Source organism: Apium graveolens, chromosome 6 (genome assembly GCF_009905375.1).
Source record: "Apium graveolens cultivar Ventura chromosome 6, ASM990537v1, whole genome shotgun sequence".
Taxonomy (NCBI): Eukaryota; Viridiplantae; Streptophyta; class Magnoliopsida; order Apiales; family Apiaceae; genus Apium; species Apium graveolens.
The window spans coordinates 55,403,002-55,420,615 of NC_133652.1; the positions used below are offsets into that span (position 1 = coordinate 55,403,002).

Here is a 17,614-nt window from a genome sequence, read left to right on the forward strand (position 1 = left end):
CATACGTTATCTTGTGATTCTTTTATTTGTTGTAACAGTGAATGCTAGTTTTCTTTACTTTGAATCTTAATACTCTTGTGACGTACTCTGGTTTTAATAAGTATTTTATTAGTTTATATTGTCGTGTTATTATCATGTTTTCATATGAACCGATGGTGACGATGAGTTCTATCATGGGCTAATCGTGATCATGGGGTCGCAACGGATTTATAATGGATTTCTTTAGTTAATTATTTAATACATTGCTTGTATAATCTCAGTATTAACACATCTCACTGCAAGATTTAATTTACCTTGTTCATAACCATAAACACTTCAAGAAAAGCATAAAAACACAAAAACACATTCACCCCCTCTGTGTGTAATTCATTATCTAACAATAAATATCAAACATATTATAACATATGTGTTAAAATTGTCCAAAAAAAAATATTAAGACTACCTTAAATGCGAACATATGTGTTGAAATTCAATTCTTCAAAAATTTTAATTACGCAATCGTCCCAACTTAAAACATATATTTTTAAAAAGAATAGATAGTCTTAACAAGCGAAGTGCGGACACATGTCCATGTACACTAAATATCAAGTGTTAGATTTTAAGGTTATGAAATGAGAATATTTTATGTTACGTTATCAAAATTACTCATTTTTATTGTTCAATGTATAAGGTTTCTCTTTTTATAATACTTCATCTCATAATTTCTTATTTTATGTTACGTTATCAAAATTACTCATTTTCATTGTTCAATGTTTAATTTGTTTCTTTTTTTATAATACTTCAGCTCATAATTTAAGAAATTATTGATTTCGATATCTAAATTAATGACATAAAATATAAATTAGAATAAATATTATACTTATAAATAAATAAATTTGAATAAAAGTCTAATCCGACCCGATCGGACATCATATTCAAGAAGAAGTCGCCCGCTTTTTATAAAAACCCGGTCCAGCCCTTTCTTTTTAAAAAACCTATCTTTTTCAAATCAGTATAAAAACAGGCCCACTATATTTTTCCGGCATCACTCCTTCGATAACAAATTTACAATTGTCCCTTACCCACGGATCAGATCCACAATCTTGGATGGGCCCTCTATGAAAGCTGAATACAACCCGACCCATGTCGTCATTGACAAAGAAGAACCCGGTTAGAATTTTATCACTGTAAATTGAAATTGACAAAGAAAAGTAAAAAGGGGTTTGGAATTATCTGTTCTTACATTGAAACATTCTAGATTTCTCTTTTCCATTCCTATACAGACAACAACAATACACACACACTGACCCAGAAAGGGAAATAGAAAGAATATCCGGACAAAGAAAGATTTCAAGAACAACATAATTGAAGCTTATCCCATACAGTACTTTTTTGATTCTCTGTCCCCATTTTCATCTTCAAAATCCAATCTTGGAAGGTGGGTATGTGATAAAATCTTGTTTCTTTGTATTTTTTTTTTTAAGAAAACTCATTTTTTTTCTCTGTTCATTCTTTCCGATCAGATATTTCTCATGGGTAAGAATTTATCCTTTTAATTGTAAAGTTTGAATCTTTTTTTATTTATGTTGAATATATGTTTGTGTGTGGATTTATACATTGGTAGTTGTTTGGATTTGAGGTCTAGCTGTTTTGGATTTATAGTATTTGCATTGGGTAGTTTTGATGAATTGTATAGTATGCAAAGATGTCTGAATTAGGTGAATTTTGAGATTTTTGTTGATGCTTTCGAAGTTTTCGGGTTAGTGTTGGTTTTGTATTATTTGCACATGAGGTCTCCTTGATGAATATGAAGGATGGATGTTTTAATTTGTTATAGTGTCAGCCAACTAGATAGGTGATTCTACTTGTTTTCTTTATTTGTGATTCTTTATGTAATAATTCTGATTTTATTTGGTAAGTAACTACTAAGCCTATTTAAGTTTGTAATTGAGGCCTACCTTGGATTAATAGATTAGTTACAAAATGATTTTATATGTTTAATTTGTCTTGTTAGGACTTCAAATATGTTCCTCAGATATCTAAAATCGTAGGTAGCTAGCTCATAACTGTATACAGTACAATGTACATACAGAAATGTTGATCTGTGCACCTTGCCAGGAGAGCAGGATTCAGTAACGCCTCACTACACTTTATAGGGATTTTTTAGACTATCACTTTACTTTGAATAACAGTGAAGGGTATTAGCTGCTTCATAGGCCATCTTCTATTGCTCATATATGTGCAGTAGACAGTTTTTAGTTGGGTGATCATTAAAGGAGACTCTTTAAGGCATATTATATATAAGGAAGCAAAAAGTAAAATATAAAATTCTTGGTGATGCTTTTGAGTTGTTGGGATCAGTCTTGATATTGTAGTATATGTACATGACGTCTCCTTGCATCTTATATGTATCGTCCCGATTCAGTGAGTGTCGGTGAGTGGGATGCACCACATCTCTTCTGTTTGTTATGAAAGTGTACCACTCTGTAGTTGATTGTACTTTTCTTTTCTTTTATTCTTTATACGATAACAATACTTGAAAAGTGCTTTTATATGTTTAATATGACAGCTTAGGAGTTACACTATATACCTTGGATGTGTATAATTATATACAACTGTATGTGGTGCAATACTTATGGAAATGTGTGTCTATGCACCTTGCTAGGTGAAGGTGCTCGGGATTTGAGTAACGTTAGTACACTTTAGTGGGATCTTTTTGACGATCACTTTACTGACTTTGATTAGCATTGTAGTGTGTGAGCTGATTATGTGGCTATCTTCTGTTGCGTATTCTTGCATATGTGGACAAGACAACTCTTTGTTGGGTGTGATAATATAAGAGGGCTCTTTTAGTCAAATTGAAAAGAAGTAAAGAAGTGATTCAGATACTGTTAGGAATTTGTATCTTGTTTGATAAAGAGAAATACTACCAGAACTGCAAAAATGGTACGACAATGAACTCGCTTTTCTATAACTAGGTAGAGTTGCGCATATTAGTGCCTTCGGCAAAATCTTTAAATATTCTTCAACAAATATTTAAAAATTTCTTCCGCTTATATGGATTTCCGTTTTTGCATTGTTTTTTTATAAAGAGTAATTGATGACTAGTTCATAAGAACCCATTTGTGAGGCTATTCCCTATATTTTGCCGGGAAATGATTGCTATATTTTGGAATTCCTTTATTAATTGCAGAAATAAGCTTTCAGCTAGTATACTCCCTGATTGGTCAGAATAATCATGTGTGTGTGTGTGTGTACAAGTCTTGCTTGCACATATGCAGCCTTACTTTGAATATAAATTAAGAGCCTATTTCCTTAGTTGAAACATGTGATCTGATAAGAGGGTATATCTACATAACAAAGGAAGTAAGAAATTTTTTCGGTTTCTATTAACACACACAATGCATTTTTGTGTATTACAGCTATGCAGAGTCAAGTAGTGTGTAATGGATGTAGGACCATTCTTCTCTATCCAAGAGGTGCAGCAAATGTTTGTTGTGCAGTTTGCAATGTAGTTACATCAGTTCCTCCTCCTGGTATGGCCTACTGCTATTTTTTTTTTCTCTTTACATGTACCAATATTGATCTTGGGGAATTATGTATTCTAATATGCCGGCCAATGAATTGTTGAGAAATAAAGTTGTGCTTTGAGGGGAATAGAACTGTTGAGAATATCTGTGGTTGTGTGTTTGTGAGTTAAGATCACTGTTTCTGCTGATAAGCTTTCATCTCTAGTATCCATTTCACATGTAACACATGCACTTCTATTTCTGTGAGTACGATGTTGTTTCTGTTGCCTGTCTGTTATTTATACTTAGCATGTGCTAAACCCACAGGACTGGAAATGTCCCAACTAATATGTGGAGGTTGCCGTACATTGCTAATGTATACTCGTGGAGCTTCAAGTGTTAGATGCTCATGCTGTCACACGGTGAACCTTGTTCCAGGTAAGGGTGTTTCTTATTACCTTTGGTTGTGACTAGGAATGCCAAAAAACCCAAATCTGATGTTTAGTTAGAGTATAAATTATAATATTGCAGCGAGTGTGTCCATATCATGAGACTTGACGTTCTGGGTACAAAAAGTGTGATTTCTTTCTATCCATCCTCATTATGGCCCCTATTGTTTGCTAACTGCTTCGTCTCTTGGTTTCTTCTGTCCAATACTTAGCATCGGGCCAGGTTGCTCATGTCAATTGCTGCAATTGTCGTACAACCCTGATGTATCCATATGGTGCTCCGTCAGTTAAATGTGCTGTTTGTCACTGTGTAACGAATGTCAATGTGAGTCCTGATTTTATATTTAATGTTTATATGATGTAATATCCAGAGTTTGTGCAAAATCCACATACCACTTTACATCCTTAAGGTCTCATTTTGTCTCATTTGATAAATCTTTTTCTGTTGTTTCTTTATATTTACATAGGAGGGCACCCTCTATTAATTTGGACATAAGTTTTTTTTGGGGGATAGATTAGCAAGCCTGTCATGCTAAGAACTGACCGTGTAGAACATAATTGCTTCTCTCTTCATTTGAGCATTTACCTTCTTTGCCCTTGGCGGGGCTGGATCGTTATGGTTCCATTTATTTCCTTCTATATGTTTTTAGATGCTATATGTTATAGTGTTGAATAGTTTTGAATTGCTAATGAGATCAATTGACCTCCCTTAAGTGGTTTCTAATAGCCGACTATCTTGGGTCAGTTAAAGGTTCCACCTGTATTCTATATGGATTTTAATATCTTTAATTGTAGGTGACTAATCTAAATTTGTTATTGTTACTTATTACTTTTTAGTGATTATGCTCACTGCTGTTTGACAAATGTTCACTCTCTCTGTAAAGTGCACTAACTGATGCTCGTAGCCTCATATGCTTCAGCAGAATAATCTTTAAAAGCTTGCTCTTTTTTAATATAGAAGTATTTTAAAAGTGGCTGTCCAGTAGTTGTAATCTGATCCACGAGGTGAACACAGTGTGTGTATTGCAGCAGGAGCTATTTTTTAGTCTCTGGCATTTCTGGATTATTTTAGGCAGTAATAATGTCTTGTGAATATTTGCAGATGGGTAATGCAAGGGTCCCAATTCCTGCGCTGAGACCTGGCGGGGCAGCTACATCTGCATCAACAACCTCTACTTCGCCTGTGAGTAGTAATTTGTTTATTAGTTGTTGATGTTTTGTCATGTTTGATATGTATGATTGTATGATATATCATTTATTTACATGGACACAACTGTGTAGGCAACGCCACGTCCTCAGAATCAAACTGTCGTCGTCCAGAATCCGATGTCAGTTGATGAAAGTGGCAAACTGGTGAGATTTTACCACCCCCCTTTCCTTCGTTATTTTAATATATATATATAGATTATAGCATCTTCTCCTACATATATATATATAGGGTCTCACTCAATTGAGAATATTTTAAAATAAGATATGAGATCTAATCTACACCACACAAATTTAAAGTTACTTTTAATCTACACCACTCATTTTAAATCTCAACATCATCTTCTCCAACCATCACCTTCTCCATCTTCTTTCTAAACCAACCCACTACCACCACCTCCAACCACCTGAGACCATCTTTTCCAGCTACCACCAATTCCGGAGACCTTCAGAAAATCACCGCCGTCAAACATAAAATCACCACCGTCAAAATATAAAATCACCACTAGAAACATAAAAATCACCACATCCGGCCACCAGCAAACAAAAAATCACCACCGGAACAAAAAAATCACCACAACTGGTTACCACTTTTATCCACCAGATCCGGCCACCAACTTCGTTCATCAACTATGATCACCAATATCATCACAAAAATCACTAGATCTAATTACAAAATACAACGATAAAATTATAACCACATCACCACCACCACCAAATATTTCAACAAATCTGAGTACGAAAAGAGTAAAATCGTTGGAGATGGTGGTTCAAAAAGAGAGGAGGAGAAAGAAAGCTTATGGACGAGGAAGTGGTGACGAGGGGGCGGAGGAAGGAGACGCAGCGCCGTAGGCAGGGCAGCGTAAGATTGTGGGGTGGGGCTGTAGCATATTGTGGTTGTTGATGGTGAAAGTAGGGGGATGGTGGTAGTGTAGGGGAGAGAGAGAGAGATCTGGTGGGTGAGTGGTGAGTGTCAAGAAAGAGGAACGTGCAGGTAGGTGGTGGTTACCGGCGGTGCAGCGGAGCACAGGCGGTGTGGGGTGGAGAAATACGGGCAGGGGTGGGGGATGAAGATTAGAGAGATGGGATAGGGTTGGGTAAATGAGTACGAGGGAATATGTATGGTGTGGATTAAAAAATATATAAAAAAAAATTAAAATGGAGGGCTAGATTAGATCTCAGTTCTCACAATAGTAGGGGTTCTCATTTGAGCAACTCCCTATATATATATATATATTTCTTATTAATTTGTCTCCCATGGAAATTACCAACATAACCATATTAATTCTGTAGGTGAGCAATGTTGTTGTTGGCGTCACAACTTAGTCAAAGCCATTGTGTATGAGCTCAAGGCGTCACAAATTGCATGGTGCTCTCGGTTTGGTAAAGAAAACTTTGTTGTGTATGTCGGTGCCTATTACTTGAATTACTAAGCTGCAGATTGTAGAAAAACTTGTACATTGAAAGGATAGTGAATGCAACTGTGTATGCGGGTGCCTATTACTTGAATTACCAAGCTGCAGCTTGTGATTAATATATTAAATAATTGTTTGCCAAATAGTTGATCATGCTCAAATTAATGTGACCAATGTTCATGTAAGAATGACTGTAATGAAATTTAATTTGTTTGTTTTATATTTTACATATCATGGTCGTATACCTGTAGAATGTAGTACGGTATTACCCAAGAGGTCGAGAAGAGGGGAAGAAGTTATTTACATTAAGTGGTACACCTGTAGACTAGTACAGTATTACCCAAGAGGCGGAAAACAGGGGAGGAAGTCATTTACATTAAGTTTAGACATATCAAGCCAATTGGTGAATTAACATTAGCATGAGTTTGAGGGGGATGTTGAGTATATAGACTCAAGTCAAGTCAAGGATCCAGTCAACAGCTCAAGTCAAAGTTGACTTTTACTTTTAGGCTTCAGTCAATTAACTTAAACTCAGGGGTGTTTTAGACTTTTATTAAGGAAAGTTTGTTTGTTAGTGACACATTGATTCTGTTAGATAAATAGATGAAGATGATAGAAGTGAGAGATACAGTAGCACAAACACAGTTAACTAGTATGTAGAATGTGTGTAATGTATAGCTTGAAAAATGCTTGTGGATATTTCATCAATGGTTTTCAAGAGTTGATTTTAGTATCAATATGTTGTGTGCACAGTATATGTTTGGTTTGGATCTGTTGAATCAAGACTTGTAAGAATTAGGTGATCAATAGGTTGATAGCCCAGAGACTCCTGTGTAATCCATTTGCGACACGGACATGTAATTTGGTCTCCAGCCTCCATATAGCTAATGTTTATTAGTACTTTATATTGTTCAAACTTCGTGGATCGTACTGTTTGCTTCTATTCGTTCAAAATATGGATCCAACTTCATATTGAATTAATCGGTTTTAAGCGAAAACAATCACAAAATTAACTAAATAGAACACAGTTCGAAAAATCAAAACCGAGCCTAGTAATAAAAATAATAATTATTTATAAAAATTAGTGTAGTGCAATTTTATATGAAATCAAAACTGAACCAATTAAGTTTGGTTCTTCTAAAATCATTACCAAACCACCGATCCAGGTGGGCGGTTTCATTTGTTTAGGCAATTTTATTATTTCACGGGGATTTAAACTTTCATAAAATTAAGTTAGTATTATAGTATACTCCCTCCGTCCTGCTATATAGTTTATGTACACTGTTTGCACGTATTTCAAGGTTTCAATAAAATATAGTTTCATAATGTTTTTTCTTAATTTTTTTTTTAATAAAAGTTTAAATATGAAACTTTTTTTCAGAATTTGTTTTTTAAAAAAAATATTGTGGAAGGATATTTTAAACGAACATTAAAAAACGTGTCTAAAAATAACGTAAACAATCCGGTGGGATGGAGAGTGTAATAATTAAAAAGAGCAATGTACTCAAAAACGGTTCTAACAATTGTTCCAAAATGGCACATGGGTTAATATTATTGGTAGGACTCATATATATGCACATGTACCTATATCATTAATGAAGCCGTAACCAATAATATGTTGCAAACTAAGTAGTTTGAAATCATTTTTGGAATGATTGTAGGGAACATAGCATTTCTCAATTAAAAATATGTGGGTTTAATTTATTATCATGTAACTAGTGATTATGTAATTAATTTGTAATGGATATTTATATAATTTATAGTGATCATGATATATTTGTTAACTAAGTTCCTATGATTTATAGTAACTACAAAACCGTGAAAATTCAAATCATTTTATCTAATTTATTGTTACACGGTTCAGTTATATTGAAACAATGAGAGGTTTTGTTAAAATTTTGAGATACATAATCAAAATGTATCTCAAAATTCTTCCTTACATAAAGTATTTTTTTTGGTTGATACACGAGAAATTCATTTATTATTTTAGAGTAATAATAGTTGAGAAAACTCGATATTCGGGAAGAGAAAGAATTCGGGAATTTTAGTATTTTTTTTAATACAAATGTTACAAATACACAAATAACAAATTTAGAAACCTTAATGATCCTATTAAAATCAGTAAAAAAAATGAAATTAAATAACTAGAGACAGATAATTTGGTTATATATATTTGGAATCGTCAAATTCCTACTTCAGATGTTTCATAACAGTTAAGAGCTACTTAAACTTTCCGGAATAATTGAAGCTATAATTACTGATTCGCAAATTTCGCATACCATATTATCTTTGACTTCCTAATTAAGTAAATTAATTAATCGCCAATAAATGTACGTTATAGTTATGTCCATATTCACTCCTCATTTATTCGCAATATTTTGTAATGTAATATTAAAAAAAAAAAACTGATAGTGGTTCCGAGGTTTGCAGGATTAAATACTTTATTGTTTGATTATTATACCTTTGTTGATGGATTCACTGCAAAAAGATCCTATTGAGGAAGAAGGTTCAGAAGATGAGTTTTGGCCACTTTCCGGAAAACCAAGTTTTAACATAATCGTTAAAAAGACACAATTGAAGCCTCAATATATGTTGGTAATTAAAGACCCCTTCTTTTTATTAGGTTTTGATACGTGTACAAGGTTGGCTAAGTTGAGTTTTTTGTCATGATTCATGAAAATATGTATTTTTCAAGCTTAACTGATCCTCTGTTAACCCTACTGTTGTTGGTTGTCAGTATGTTCCAGCTAAATTGACAGTTTCACTTCCGAAACTTGACATCCCAGTGGTTTTCACATTTGGTGGCAAAAAATGGGAGACTCGTTCTTACGTTTATCGCAGAGAAGGCAATACCTGGAGAACCTCAATCAAGTGGAGGGAATTTGTGATAGACAACCATTTAAAGGAAGGAGATGCATGTGTATTTGAGCTGACCGAATTCAACAATCAACTCATCAAAATTAAAGTTCAAATTCTGAGGGGTGACTTCCCATCTCAGTTACTTCCTAGAGCTCATGGCCAATCTGCGGATAAGCCTATTGTTATTTGATATGGATTTCCACAGCTCTTATAATAATTCTATGTCGCGAGTTTACAATAATTCAATTTCATCAGAAATCTTAACTGTCAAGTTGCTGGAACAAATACCCAAGGATGCAGAAGTGTTAGTTCGGGTGAATGCATTTTACAGTTTATGGCCACTGCTTGTTGTGCATTTTATCTGCAGTTGAATAGATTACAGTTTCATCTTTCTGTCTTCGCTGTGTTTTATTTCGCAATGTTTCAACTAATTAGCGGTTCCTGCTGTGTAAGCTGCACTTTGTAGTGTATCGTGGATCTGAAATATCTAAGAAGCCTGTTGTAGTTAGGTTATTTAACAATTCATACTTCAGAAGGTTCAGCATATGTTTCTGTGTGAGATCTATACTATACTATAATACAATAATATAATATCCGGAATAAAGATAATTTAGTTCAACGGTTTGGTTCAACATAATTCCCTAATTTTGATTATTACAAAAATAGATAAATAGTGTTATATATCTAATAAACTACTAAATTATTAAACTACTACTAAATATAGTATACTTATCCTACTAAACTACGAATACAACTTATCCTATTATTAAAAGATATAAATAATAGTGTTATATATCTGCTAAACTACTAGAAATAGTCTATTTATTCTACTAAATTACGACCACATGTTATTCTATTATTTTTATTATAAATTTATAATCATTATATATTTATATCAATATTTTAAAAATATAATATAACTGGATAAATAAAAATTTAAAATATTAATGGGAACTCGTGCATCGCACGAGATTTATGCTATTAATAATAATACTTGTTTGTGTTTAAAATTATATACCGAATGCTGTCATTTTTTCAGAAGAAAGCATATCAAATTAGTGACGCAGAGTGGTGTACTTGTGAGTTGTGATATTATATCTTACAATACTTCTTGTTGACCCAGGAACAGGGTAATAACAAAATTTGAGGTTTATTTTCAAAATCAAGATTTACGATGATGGTTTTTCGTCGGAAAAGTGAACGGAGTGTAATGATTTTGATGAATTAGGGCTTGAGTTACTTAGGGTCGGTGGCGGCTCCTTAAAGCTCTTGCTTCCCACCCCTTTCAATGTGCCAACATATCCTATAGAAAATCAAGCCCAACGTAGTTTTTGGAGAATAAGAAATCTAATGTGATTACACTTCTTATTCCGAGACTCAGTAGGAGTCTTTTAAGAATCCGTCTTCCGTTAACTTTAGATACGTCCAACTATGAGACCCAACCGCGAAGGCCAAAAAATTGTTCGTTATCGTAGGACTTCACGGATAGTGCATCATCCTGCGCAAGGATAACACTTTGCTACAACTATTTTCCCTTAATTTACGAACGCAATTATAGCCACGGTTCACCATCAATGTCAAACGTGTCTCTGTCCCCCGAATCTATACTATAATATAATAGCCGGAATAGAGATAATTTGGTTCAACGGTTTGGTTCAACCATAATTCCTTAATTTTGATTATTACAAAAATAGATAAATAGTGTTATATATCTAATAAACTACTAAATTATTAAACTACTACTAAATATAGTATACTTATCCTACTACAATACAAATACAACTTATCCTATTATTAAAAGATATAAATAATAGTGTTATATATCTGCTAAACTACTAGAAATAGTCTATTTATTCTACTAAATTACGACCACATGTTATTCTATTATTTTTATTATAAATTTATAATCTTTATATATTTATATAAATATTTTAAAAATATAATATAACAGGATAAATAAAAATTTAAAATATTAATGGGAACTCGTGCATCGCACGGGATTTATGCTAGTAATAATAATACCTGTTTGTGTTTAAAATTATATACTGAACGCTGTCATTTTTTCAGAAGAAAGCATATCAAATTAGTGACGCAGAGTGGTGTACTTGTGAGTTGTGATACTATATCTTACAATACTTCTTGTTGACCCAGGAACAGGGTAATAACAAAATTTGAGGTTTATTTTCAAAATCAAGATTTACGATGATGGTTTTTCGTCTAAAAAGTGAACGGAGTGTAATGATTTTGATGAATTAGGGCTTGAGTTACTTAGGGTTGGTGGTGGCTCCTTAAGGCTCTTGCTTCCCACCCCTTTCAATGTGCCAACATATCCTATAGAAAATCAAGCCCAACGTAGTTTTTGGGGAATAAGAAATCTAATGTGATTAGACTTCTTATTCCGAGACTCAATAGGAGTCTTTCAAGAATCCGTCTTCCGTTAACTTTAGATATGTCCAACTATGAGACCCAACCGCGAAGGCCCAAAAATCGTTCGTTATCGTAGGACTTCACGGATAGTGCATCATCCTGCGCAAGGATAATATTTTGCTACAACTATTTTCCCTTAATTTACGAACGCAATTATAGCCACGATTCACCATCAATATCAAACACGTCTATGTCCCCCGAATCAGGAAACCCACCAGATAATAGGACAGGTGATCCCAAACTCTTGGGTGCAAAGTGCAGGATGACTCCAAAATTCTCCAACGAGGACACCTGTTGAATACGAGAACAGAGATCCCAAAGCACACACCAATATTAATCCTGCATCCCCAACGAAGACACCCGTTGAATACAGGAGGATGCCTTCAATCATCAGGCATACCCCTGGAAGCCTTCAAGATTTTCACGGAAATCCCCCTCCTTGACCGACTCAAGGAGGGAATTATTCAAAAAGTACCTACAACAAATATGTTAGTGAAAATTGTTATTCCCAGTGGACTAACAATGAGATTTACAGAAGAGGGGTTGAATGTAAATCTCAAAACTTTTTAAAGTTTTGAGCAGTTTCTAAGGCTAAATGTTTTAGTGAACAAATGTGTGTGAATTGCTTGAAGCTAATACAGACATATATATATATATATTCAAACACAAATGTAAAGAACACAAAGAACTTAAAAACTTTTCTGGTGGATTTGTTGTTCCACTAGAGATGTGTTATTTCAGAAAATCTGTGATTCAAAGAATTAAATCACAGCTGCGTCCTAGTACAAACTAGATGATTTTCTCTCTGGATTTTTCTAAACAGCTCTGGAAAATTCACCCTCTAATTACTAGCTGCTACTTGGTTTATATATCACCAAGTTTACAAGTGAAGACAAAACTGTAAAATACAATTAAAAGATTCTTCACATATTTCTTCTTCATTTCTCTATCCAATGCAATTTATGTTTAGCTGTGAATCTTTGAATACTTCCTTGTTTGCACCAGAATGGAAATGCTGCATTTTCTTGATTCCTTCTAGAGGCTGCCACATTCCAGTTTGTCTCTGTCAACCCATGTGCCTCCGTCAGCTTATGAATTGTCACTATCAACTGCTATTGAACTAAGCATCCGTTGAAGCTTTCATCCGTTGATGACTTTATCCGTTGAAGCTTTATCCGTTGAAGCTTTATCCGTTGATGCATTAGCAATTAAAGCTTTATCCGTTGAAGCACTCATCCGTTCATGAATGTTATCCGTTGAAGCTTTAGAGACATCCGTTGAAGCTCTGTTTCTCATCCGTTGAAGGCCTTTAATATTAGTTGATACTACTTCACTTATACAAAATTACAAGGCATGAAATATTTACAATTAGCCCTCCTATTTGCATATCCACTAGTAGTCAACATGACTGATAATTTCCCACAACATCTAAGAATTACAACTTAAATACAGAGAATGAAATGTGCTACAATACTAAACTTATTTCTAAGTAAAGCTACTCCTTCAACGGATAGCCAAAAAGGTCTTATCCGTTGAGGCTACAAACACTAGATTTCTACTTAAGTGTTTTGTTTAACTTATCATCAAACTAATACACATATTCCTAACAATCCCCCCTATTTATGTCTACTAGAACTGTAGGCATAAATTTGGGTTTAACTTGATGATAACAAAACACTTATCAAACATATGAACTGAAATAAAGTAGAAATTCAAAAGTGCTGCAAAAGTATGTATACTGAGATAAAATTGAAGAATTACATTATTTCCAAGGGTGCTCCTTTATCCTGAGTAGATTAATTTATTTTCCTTTGATCCCTTGTTTTCTTCCCTAGCCTCCTGTCATTCTCTTCTATTTGGAGTTGTCTGTAGAATTCAGCTTCATCTTCTTCATTGATGTCCAACTTAGATTGCATATCCTTGAGAGTTTCATTACTGGCAATCTTGAGTTGATCTTCAAGTCTGAAAAATCTTCTGACTCCTTTATTGTCTCTGAACTCCATCAACCAATGAGGTGATTTATGAACTGTAATTCCTCTCTCTGGGATGAGTAATGTTCTAGGCAAGGCATTGGGCTCCCACCAAGTTTTCCTTATGCTGGCAATCTTGTTGAGAATCTCAGTTTTGGCAGTCCTGGTAAAGCCAGAATCCCTTTTTATAGCTGAGTAGACTCTAACCAAGGTAGAATAGCCTTCATTCAGAATTCTGTAAAGAGGCCAAGTCCTTTCCCCACTTCCTTTATATTTGAACACTAGTCTTTCTAGAAGCCGTTTGTAGGCATCTATTCCCCTTACTTCCTCCAGCTCCTCCAGATAGAGTTCAATGTCTGTAAATTCCTTTATATCATAAATGTGAACATAATCATCCTTTGAGGCTTGTGGCTTAGGCTTAGGCTTCTGAGTGAATTTGATTGAGGTTAGAGGAGGTGTTGATTTGATTTTTCTTTTCTGTTTCTTTGATGGTGGAGAAGTGGTTAAGAAAGTGGGCAATTTGATGGTGTCCCAATCAATTGGTTCCTCCTTAGGAGTGATTGTTTCACCATGGATGTTTATGAAGGGGTCAGGCACAATAGGTTCAAGAATAGAAGGTAGTGGTTTGGATTTTGATTGGGTTTCTTCAGTTTCATCTACAATCTTCCTTTTTGTATTGGCCTTCTTTCTGTTCCCTTTCTGCCATTCCTTTCTTTCCTTGCTTCTTTCTTCCACATCATCATTAAGCATGTCCCCCATACCCACATCTTCACCCTTGTCTTCAATTTCTTTCTTTTCTTCAGCTTGACTTGACTTTAGCTATTTTTCAAGCTTTGCTTGTGCTCTTTTATCAGCCTTTAGCTTTTTAGCTTCTTCCTTCAACCTTCTGGCTTCTTCCCTCTTGGCTATTGAGAATTTGGGATGTCCTTGTATCACACAGATACTCTTTTCCTCTCTAAAGATAATAGCCATGTTCATTCTTTCGACCACATCCTTGGTCTCCTTGTGCTTCATGATATTACCACCCAAAACCTTGTCTTCATCAGGCTTTGGAAGAGGAAAATCCACTCCTTTTAACTGAGCAAGGCTTAGAGGGTTCTTTGTAGAGTCCTTATTGGATCTGTTGTTGGGCTTGAGAACCATAGGTTTCAGATTCTTAGAAGAAGTCTCTCCAACCTTATTCCTCCTTACTGGCTTGAGCTCCATAATGATTGGCTCCACCTTTGTGCTATGCTTCACAGATTGTGATTTTGAAGTTGTAGAACCAAAAATTTATTGCATCCTTTCATCAATTCTCCTCCTTTGCTCTTTGACTTTCATCTCAGCTGCTGCTATCTGGATTAGATCAATTCCATCAAGCTTTCCTTTGATTTGAAGTGTTGGAGAAGTGGTGATGGCAGGAACTAGCACTTTAGATATTTGAACTGTTGTTGATGGCTCTCCTTCCCTTTCCCCTTTATTCTCCCCCTTTTTGTTATCATCAAGGATAGGGGTCAAGCCTTGTACTTTTGCCAGCTGCAATAGTAGACTTGTCTGAGATTGCTGATTTTGAAGAATGGTGACCACAGAGTCTTCAATGATTTGAACTCTGTTTTCCAACTTGACCAGCCTCTTGTCAGCATCAGATTCTCTCCTCAATCTCAGTAACAAATCTTGCATTGTACCATAAGGCATGACTGAATCCAACTTCTCAGAATTGTAGGATTTCAGATCAGCAATATCCTTTTTGAGTTCATCCACACTCAAATTCTGTCTGATGTGCTGCAACTGCAGGAGATGCAGAGAGTCTAGATGAGCTTGAAGAATAGCCTCGGTACCAGCATCTGAAGTGTCCTGAAGGGCCTTTTGAATAGCCTTGGCTGCTGGCACCTGAATGAGCTGAATGTCCTGAAGAATTTGAAGTAAATTCTAATGAAGGATGCTCTTTGACTTTCAAAGTGTGTTCTGCCTCCACATTGCCCTGAGCAGCCAACAATTGATAGGCTGACACAGGATGAGTAAAAGTGTCAGCATCCAAGGAAATGTTATCAATTTCAGCTTTGTAATGTTGCTGAAATTGTCTTCCCTTTTCAGCATCATCCACAATCATTGACTCACTAGCAATGGCTAGATCCACCCTTATAGCTTTTGTACCTGCTTTTCTCTCATTTTCTCTATATTCTTGCATCAGGGGCTCTCCCTGGCTCACACACACCCTCACACCCTCACCCTCACCTACTAAGGTGGCACTCCCCTCACTCACTTTTGCTATGCTGGAAGAAATAGCATGCATATTTTGACTCTCATCCTCTCCTTTTGCCTGGGAGCAACCCAGCCTCTCACTCAAATTATCATTCCCTTCCCTCAATCCTAGAAGTGATTATACAGTAACCATGTCTTCTACACTTGGAATTGATTCAGTTATATATGTAGAGACCATCAACGGATAGGGAGTATCCGTTGAAGTGGAAACTGATGATATCAACGGATAACTGCTGTTAAGCTTATCCGTCGAAGAACAACCACATGTCAACGGATGAGAGATATCCGTTGAAGAAGGAAAAGATGTAGATATTAAAAGTGACATAATTGTCGAATCTGTGTGAATTGATTTTAAGTGAGGTGACACAGATTCTTCAACTAAGTCTGAAAGAATTGGCTGATGATCCAACAAATCATCTAGAAGAAGATGATCACCCGGATTTGAGTGGGGCTCCTCCCTCAGTTTTAAAGAGGGAGAATCAGGAATTGATGTGAATATCATATCCACATCCAGAGATGGTGATGGAGAATTTGGTGATTGATGTGTGTCTATTATGAGAGTATGGGGCTGTGACTCCACATTTGCTGGAGCCACATCAAGCTGAATTTGAGAAGGCAAAGATACAGGTGGATGTATCTGTGCAGTGTGTGCCCCCTGTGTTGAAATTAGGGTTTTAGCCTTCTTTCTTCTTGAAAAGGCTTTGATAGGTGAATGTGTGGCTTCAGTGTCCCTCCCTCTTTTGTTCTGTGTCCCTGGTTGGGGACTATTTTTAATAGCTGCATCCTTTTGGGATGATGCAACTAGGGATGTGTTTGACTCCTTTTGAACCACCACAGTCTTTTGAGAAACTATGGCTTGGCTGGCTAGGGTACCACTCACCTCTCCCACCTTATCCTGGGGGTTTTCTTGATGTTCACCCCTCCCCTCACCACTCACACCCTGTTCACTCCCTTCAGGGTTTATGGTAGTTGTTACAACTGTTGTCTTTTGAGAAACAACAGAGGTGGTTTTCTTTGACTTGTATTTTGGAATTTTAGTTTTGGTGGCTTTGGTAGGAATCTGTTGGGAGAAAGACACAGATTCCATTGCCATACTAGAAGGCAAAGAAACAATGGGGTTGGAAGAGGTAGGAGTTGCAGAAGTATTTACCTCACTTACCTGAGGTGCATTCATTATTGGTAAATATACCAATGGCACCTGGTTGTTGAGGTTAATTCTCAAAAGGTCTGCAAGGACCCTTTTCTCTTGTGCCCAATATTTGAGTTTATTACTCTCATTAGTTATGACCAAACCTTCAGCAACATGGTTAGCCAATAACATAAAGAATCTAGCATAGTAGATGTTATGAGGTCTATGAGCTTTGTTACCTAACCTGGAACCTAATTCTAGCATGACATAGTTGCTAAAATTAAAGTACCTATCAGAAACTAGCATATAGAGCATATTAACAAGAGATAAAGTTAGGGCATCAAAATTGCTAATCTTCCCAGAGAAAACCTTGATAAAGGAATCTCCAAGAAAAGTCCATTCTTTCCTAAGGCCCTTCCTTCTAATGCTC

General features: G+C 35.5%; 1 protein-coding gene across 3 annotated transcripts; it reads left to right on the forward strand.

Moving 5' to 3' along the window:
• Positions 1-1,147: 1,147 nt before the first annotated feature.
• Positions 1,148-6,787, forward strand: LOC141667741 (protein LSD1-like). 3 transcript variants are annotated; one of them, XM_074474348.1, is made up of 7 exons: positions 1,148-1,515; positions 3,402-3,515; positions 3,816-3,926; positions 4,150-4,262; positions 5,040-5,120; positions 5,219-5,290; positions 6,437-6,787. In XM_074474348.1, the coding sequence occupies exons 1-7, from the start codon at positions 1,512-1,514 to the stop codon at positions 6,467-6,469; spliced, it is 528 nt and encodes a 175-aa protein (XP_074330449.1). In that variant the 5' UTR covers positions 1,148-1,511; the 3' UTR covers positions 6,470-6,787. The 3 variants fall into 3 exon arrangements, with proteins under 3 accessions (XP_074330449.1, XP_074330451.1, XP_074330450.1); XM_074474350.1 differs by having other exon boundaries at positions 1,149-1,421; XM_074474349.1 differs by having other exon boundaries at positions 1,153-1,417.
• Positions 6,788-17,614: the final 10,827 nt, after the last annotated feature.